Here is a 6806-nt window from a genome sequence, read left to right on the forward strand (position 1 = left end):
AAAGTGATGTCTGTACTCGGTACATTCCATCATGGTACGAGGATTAATAGTGCGCGGAATGACGAGATAGGGGACCCAGATAGGCGAGACGGCTGGTATGAAGGCTAAAAGTACTCGTACCTAGGTACTCCGTGGCTAAGGTACCTAAGGTATTTGGTAGGCAGACTCCGTTTTCCGTATTGTGTGCACGTACTCCGTCCCTACTCGGCAAGGGAGTCTGTTTGATGTTGAAGGGGGAGACATTTTGACATGTGCACGAGGCAAATACCGCATGGACACGATGATGTGTCGATGGACGATGGAAGGACAGACGTCTGTACGTGCGCAGATAGTGGGCAATTTGACGTAGTGAAGCTGGTCTGTTCTTTGTTGGTGGGTGCTGAGAAAGACTTGTCGTAGCTTAAACGCAGCTTGGAGGGGTTGACATCATTGCGCCCGTGAAAAAGCCACCTGTAGCTTCTTTCTATGGAGCAGTGAATTCCTTGCTATTCCCCCCAAAAGTTGTTCTCTCTTGGTACCTTCACCACCACCATTTGCTATCTTCCTTCTCCCCCTCCACTGTTCGACTCTTGCTTCAAAACAGCTCCTGGAGGCGTACATTGCTCGTTTGTCACCAAACACCACCTCGGTGTTGTTGTTGCGTACATAGCTTCTCATCCTTTTCACTCGTTCTCATCCACCTCCCTCCATCGAATCTCCAAAGTCTCCCTCCTCACGCAGTCTCCTACTTGCGTCTTGACCGCCCCTCCATTGACTTCCTCTGAAGCTTCACGCAATGGCTCCTCCATCTCCCCCCAATGCCTCGCTTGGCGAACGGGTAACTCGACTCGCCACGACCCTGCAATTGTGAGCAAGATATTCTATTTTTGCTGGTATTTTTCTCAGAAGAGCTGGCTGATTGACTCAATACAGTGCCTGGTTCCTCGGTCACTTCACCCTCTTACTCTCCGTCTTCCGTTACGGCCTCTCCTACTTCACGTTCAACTACAACTCTAAATGGGCAGCTTTCACCTACAGACTCGCCTTTGTCTCGGCCGTCGCAACATACGGGATCGTGGTCTTCAAGGCCTATCGTGCCCGTGTGAAGCCAGGTGACCCCGTCGGCCGTACCGCGATTCTCTTGCTCTCTGATGAGAACGTTCAATACTTGCGTACGTGGACGAATCTGACAGTCGGATTCAGAAAAACTAACGAGGAACTCTAGTCATCAGTTTGGTTTGGCTCTACTCGAGGCAGATCCCTCTAGCACTGTTGCCCTTCTCCGTCTACTCGGTCTTCCATGTCGCAACTTATACCCGTACCAACATTATCCCCACCATTTCTCCTCCAAAGGTGGCGCCAGGTAGTACTCCAACCTCCCCCGGAGCGTCCAAGTCGCAATCCCCTCTTGCGACCGCCATTGGAAGATTTGTCAAGGAATACTACGACAGCTCGATGATGTTGGTGGCTGCCTTGGAAATCCTCTTATGGTTCCGTCTGGTCCTTTCAGCCTTGACCTTTAGCAAAGGTTCGTGGGTTCTGTTAGGCATCTACACCGTTTTCCTGAGGGCGAGATTCCACCAGAGTTCATTCATTCAAGGTGCCTTTTCGCAAGGGTCTGCCCACATTGATCAACAAGTCCAGAACCCCAACGTTCCACCCGCTGCCAGACAAGCTTGGGAAACCATCAAGGGACTTGGTCGACAGGTGGTTGACGCCACAGACGTCCGAAAGTACATTGGTGGAGCTGCTGCTCAAAAGAAGCCTCAGTGAGGACACCACAAGGTTATTAGCAAGGGCGAAACAGAATGGTCGGCTAGACCATTTGGGTGGTCAGCCACGGCTCTTGTCATCAATAACACTGAAGCTAAGGACAGGACGATAACGTTCTGAAAGTCGATTGCTGGCAGATGGAAGCAGGAGAGAGCTGTTGAGGACTGGTGAAAAAGAAAACAAGTTGGGAACGAATGAATGTGGAAAACCGATTGAGAGCTGTTGAAATTTCTTGTGTTGCGCGCGTCTCGACAAAATCTTGTCAATGGCCACGAGACTTTTGGTCGGATGACGTCTCAAAGAGCTTTGTCGCAAAAGGGTCGTCATATCATGTCGATCCTCCAAAGGGCTGAATGGGAGAGCGCGCTGCGTTTTGTATGTGTGCGTATTAAGGCGAGACAGGTGGAAATGATTGAGCATTGCTTAGGCGCCTGGATTCAAACGCTCTACTTCGAGGTTGCTTAGGTCAGATACACATAGGTATGTATGTTTGGATTACTGGCAGCTTGAGAGGCATGTTTTGCTCGGCTTGGGTCATCAAGTAACAGTAGCTTGGGCATGAGTAACTTGACAGAGGGGATGAAAATAGGGATGAGTTAGTATTACAGATGAGTATTTGCTAGTGTTGGTCGTATCTTTTCATCATACGTCCGCCTGTGTCCTGTTCCTTTTTGATCTTGTATTGCAGATTGTAGTACCAATGGTGCCCATCTACTCTCTCGCTTCCTCCCTGACTGAGACGAAAGAAGCTGTCCAGCAAAGGTTATTCCGTCCTCCGTCTCCCGCGGTATCAACAATCACCGGGACGAGTACGAGAGTACGAAAACGAGAGCCGATAAGGGTAGTTCCGTACAAAGTACCTACACAAAAAAGATATGGATGAAGGTGAATGCCTGGAAGCGGGACTCGTTGAAACACGCCAGTTCTACTCGTTGCTTGATTCTGAAAGGTTTTCGATGCCCATCGCAAAATGGCGTTACCTAGGTATCAATCCCTGATGTCAATGTCACGGTGCTGTAATGAAAGAAACATTCATGGGAGATTTCGGCCATGATGGCTTTTCTCTATTTTTTTCTGAGGAGCTCTCCATCATAGGAGTCGTCCTCTATTTCTAGGCCGCTTTGCATGCGCGTTTCTTCCGCCGCAGTCCTATGCAGCTTCGTCGCGGGCGTTCAGCTGCTCTTCGGGATTCTGTGTTCGCCGGCACTTCTTCGGTGAGGTTTGCCACTTCCCCTATTGTGCTTTTGCGGCTGTCTCATCCATTGGCTCCGCCCTTTCCAGATACCCGTACATCTCGTCGCACGACACAAAAATGTCTCTGTCCTTGAACGACTTGTCCTTGGCCTTGAAACGTTGGCATGTCTTTTCATCCGCAAAGTCCTCCAGGCGTAACCGCAGGCCGAGCGTCTGGTTGTCCGTGGTTGATTTGTCGTCGTCATTGCGGAATGTCTCGTCACAACGTCAGTCGTGTGGCCCAAAAATCATAGAACCAGTGGAGTCTTACTCGGTTTCTGACGACGGTCTCGACGACCCAAACTTCGTCCTCTCGCTGCTTTGCCCGCCAGACGGAAAAGACGGCCCTCTTGGTCTTTTCGTACTCGAGGTTCACCCCTACCACGACCCGGACCTCGAGGTTACTTCCCAATATGTACTCCTCGGCGAGAAGTCTAGAAACTCTCCAGTTTTAGTGCTCCAAATGCGCCACCTCGACGACCACGATGGACGACGGCGACATGAAGTGCCGGAAAGATTGGTCGGGAGAGTGGAATCCGTATTCCCGATTCAGAGGCGCTATTGCTCTACATCCTAGATTCTCAATGTCTTTCGCAGACTCTCCGGCAGGACGAGAAGATGACTCGCAGGCACTGGCCAGTAGACGTAACTGTTCTGTGATACGACGGATGAGCCGACCCAAAAATACCTGATGAACTATCGTGGTCTTGCGGAACAAAAGTTGCCGAGTCGAAGGAAAATAGTCCAAAAGCCTGCATAGCTCACACAATTACGGAGTAAAGGGTCAGTATCTTTTCTCGACCGACGGAGTACGTAGGTTCGTATTTGAAGAGATGTTTTGGACATGCCGCAACCTGTGGTCCTCCCATAGTGATTCTTTCACGGCATCCCACACCTTCCTGTCGACATTATCTATCGTCTGGCCTGCGGTCCTAGACTTGTGATTAGTTGAACATTAATAAATGTATCAATGAATCCTCAGGCACTGAAGTGAATGTAGATCCATGATTGCCAAGTAAGTACTCCGTAGGCACAGAACCTACTGTGCGTTTTAGCAGCTTAACTGACATTCGAGGGCGGCAACGGGATAGAATCCCCTAGCATCTCGAATGGGTCCTTTTTTTCGTCTAATAACGGAGTAGTTAAACAACCTATTGAATGGAAGTAATTTATTAGGGGGCTCTCAACTTCCCCCCCAGCCAGTAAAAGTTCCCACCAAATCGGTCACCGGGAACTCACCAAGATCTCCGTTCATACGGAGCACAGATGATAATCCTCACCAAAAATCCGATCTTCGCAGGCCGACACTCTCCATACTCCGTCACCATAGATTGTGACTCAAGCCTGTGTCTTTTTTTTGGCCGGGGGGCTGTTCAAGAAAAAGAAGGGGGAAAAAAATAATAATTCCCGGTTTCTACTACCCTTCATTCTTCCGCTTCTCTACTCTCCGGAGCAATTAATTCCAAGAGAACCAAAAAGGTGTTGCCATGCTCTCTCGACCTCTGGCTTATTCTACTTCTTCTATTGCTTTCCTCCCCTCGTCGACGTCGTCGTCATCCTCAACATTGCGACGTCTTAGCACTAATCTCGCGTGTCGGGTCAACAAATCGGAGGCTCCCTTTTCAGCAGCAGAACAACTCGGACTAATCGGCGTGCACCATTCATCATCACATCAGCCATCTTCTTCACTTCCCCCCTGGTTCCGGTCCGCTAGATTCATAGGTACTTCTTGTCGTACCGCTAGTAGTAGATCTACTCCTGTCTCCTGTACTTCCGGGATCTACTGGTCCTTTTCGAGGATCCGCCCAGCCGCCCCGTCACAGTCGTCATTCTCGAAGTCGTCCGGCGACCTTTTTATATCTCGCCGATTCCCATCCTCTCTGCGAGTACTAATACAACAGACACGATTCTGCAGCAGCTCTAGCCACAAGCACTCGACGACTCCCTCGACACACACAAACAACACGACCACCGCCGCACCACCCGAGGGACAAAAGGCGGACGAAGAGGAAGAAGAGTTCAACCCCATCACCATGTCTCCAGGTTAGTTCCGTCCATCTCAGTATTTTTTTTCCCTACTGGAGTTTTACAATGTCCTCCTCCATTCATACCCCACTGCTTTTGCTATGCATTCAACATCAAAGAACCTAATGCATCGATTCGTGTTCGAATGATGAAGGGAAAAAAGATTCTTCAATTGTTCTTTTCATCCCTTGAGTGCCTATTTTGATCTTCATGTATTGTCTGCACGGCCTGTATGATCTGCACGACCATCCAAAATTCCACCTCAACAATTTTTGTTTGGCGTGCTCAGTTCACGTGACCACCACCACCACCACCAACATCACTACCACCATTCGTTTCCCCCCTTGTCCTGTTGCTCTGTACCCACTGAGTTGTATCGTTCGATACCTCATGTCAGCTACAGAGTACCCATGTTATGATGCATGCGCACATCATTTTTTGTTTGTGATCTGATACGCTGCAACTTTCCCGACCCGACCCGTCAACTCCCGAACGTCGCAGGACTTCCTTGTGTTTCCCTTTTGGGATGACGAAGAAAACACCCCCGAGTGTTTCGGTGTGTCAGTCAGCCAGCCGAATTTGAAACTAACCCAGACGCTGCCTTGTCTGTGTAGATCCGAACTCCGATGACGCCTTCACCAAGGCCTTCAACAACAACTCGGCGTGGCGACGGTCCCTGGCCGAGACCGAGCCGGAGCTGTTCGAATCCCTGGGCAAAGGCCAGTCGCCCCAGATCCTCTGGATCGGCTGCGCCGACTCTCGCTGCCCGGAGACGACCATCCTGGGCCTGAAGCCGGGCGAGATCTTTTGCCACCGCAACATCGCCAACATCCTGACCCCGACCGACATCAATTCCCTCTCGGTCATCCAGTTCGCCGTCCAGTACCTCAAGGTCAAGCACATCATCATCTGCGGACACACGTCGTGCGGTGGCATCGCCGCCGCCCTGGACAACAAGAAGCTGGGCCTGATCGACACCTGGCTCATGCCGCTGCGGGCCATCCGCCGGGAGAACCTGGGACTCTTGGACAGCCTCGACGACAAGGAGCGGGCCCTGAAGCTCGTCGAGCTCAACGTCCGGCACGGCGCCAAGGTCCTGCACGAGAACCCAATCGTCATCGACGCCATCCAGGAACGAGGGTTGCAGGTCCACGGCCTCATCTACAACGTCGGCACCGGGGAACTCAGGGAGCTGGACATTGGAGAGGACGATGACGTGGTCAAGAGCCGTCGCATCGCCTTCAAGACCGAGTGAACCAGAAACCCACTGACCGGCGATAAGGGACCTTTCTTTTTTTGGGGGGAGGACGAGGGGATTCCTTGTTCTTTTTTCACCTACTTCTTGTGCCGGGAGACGTGGAATTATTGCTTCCTTGAAAGGCGAGCCGGAGAATCATCAAAGTAAAGTAAATGTCAAAACTCTTGAACGAGACCCTTGTTTTCCTTCTTCGATAGAGGTAGTCCTCTCCAAGATGAGTGCGTATTGGGGAGGGTGAAATGACAAAATGTCAGCGAGAGACCAAATATTTTTTCCTTCTGTTGCCGGTGGGTGTGTGTGTGTGTGTGTGTGTGTGTATGCGTGCGTGTTGTCCGATGTGTGGTGCAACTCACACACAAGTCTGTGTGGGAAAGTGAAACACTGCCACCAGATGTTTTTGGGGGGGTTGGGATGAGAGAGATTTGACGAAAGTGAAAGGAGCTAGAAGAAGAAGAAGAAGAAGAAGAAGAAGAAGAAGAAGAAGAAGAAGAAGAAGAAGAAGAAGAAGAAGAAGAAGAAGAAGAAGAAGAAGAAGAAG

At 50.5% G+C, this 6806-nt stretch overlaps 3 protein-coding genes across 3 annotated transcripts; 2 read left to right on the forward strand and 1 right to left on the reverse strand.

The window, feature by feature from the left end:
- The first annotated feature begins 456 nt into the window (after positions 1–456).
- Positions 457–2401, forward strand: PV06_08115 (uncharacterized protein). Its single transcript, XM_016409418.1, has 3 exons — positions 457–846; positions 913–1151; positions 1205–2401. Exons 1-3 carry the CDS (start codon positions 776–778, stop codon positions 1750–1752), a joined length of 858 nt encoding a protein of 285 aa, XP_016259726.1. The 5' UTR covers positions 457–775; the 3' UTR covers positions 1753–2401.
- Positions 2402–2985: 584 nt separating this feature from the next.
- PV06_08116 (uncharacterized protein) lies at positions 2986–3894 on the reverse strand (the record flags this gene model as incomplete). The annotated part of the gene is made up of 3 exons (XM_016409419.1): positions 2986–3201; positions 3257–3419; positions 3881–3894. The coding sequence occupies 3 exons, from the start codon at positions 3892–3894 to the stop codon at positions 2986–2988; spliced, it is 393 nt and encodes a 130-aa protein (XP_016259727.1).
- Positions 3895–4420: 526 nt separating this feature from the next.
- PV06_08117 (uncharacterized protein) lies at positions 4421–6711 on the forward strand. Its single transcript, XM_016409420.1, has 2 exons — positions 4421–5028; positions 5625–6711. Exons 1-2 carry the CDS (start codon positions 4473–4475, stop codon positions 6263–6265), a joined length of 1197 nt encoding a protein of 398 aa, XP_016259728.1. The 5' UTR covers positions 4421–4472; the 3' UTR covers positions 6266–6711.
- Positions 6712–6806: the final 95 nt, after the last annotated feature.

The sequence above is a fragment of the Exophiala oligosperma genome, assembly GCF_000835515.1.
Source record: "Exophiala oligosperma strain CBS 72588 unplaced genomic scaffold supercont1.8, whole genome shotgun sequence".
In the NCBI taxonomy this organism is placed as follows: domain Eukaryota; kingdom Fungi; phylum Ascomycota; class Eurotiomycetes; order Chaetothyriales; family Herpotrichiellaceae; genus Exophiala; species Exophiala oligosperma.

Bases quoted from the DNA above. Each gene is read 5' to 3' on its own strand.
- PV06_08117 (XM_016409420.1), top strand. From the start codon at position 4,473: ATGCTCTCTCGACCTCTGGCTTATTCTACTTCTTCTATTGCTTTCCTC. The intron at 5,029-5,624 runs GTTAGTTCCGTC...TTGTCTGTGTAG, and splicing joins CCCCATCACCATGTCTCCAG to ATCCGAACTCCGATGACGCC.
- PV06_08115 (XM_016409418.1), top strand. From the start codon at position 776: ATGGCTCCTCCATCTCCCCCCAATGCCTCGCTTGGCGAACGGGTAACT. The intron at 847-912 runs GTGAGCAAGATA...GACTCAATACAG, and splicing joins CTCGCCACGACCCTGCAATT to TGCCTGGTTCCTCGGTCACT. The intron at 1,152-1,204 runs GTACGTGGACGA...GAGGAACTCTAG, and splicing joins TGAGAACGTTCAATACTTGC to TCATCAGTTTGGTTTGGCTC.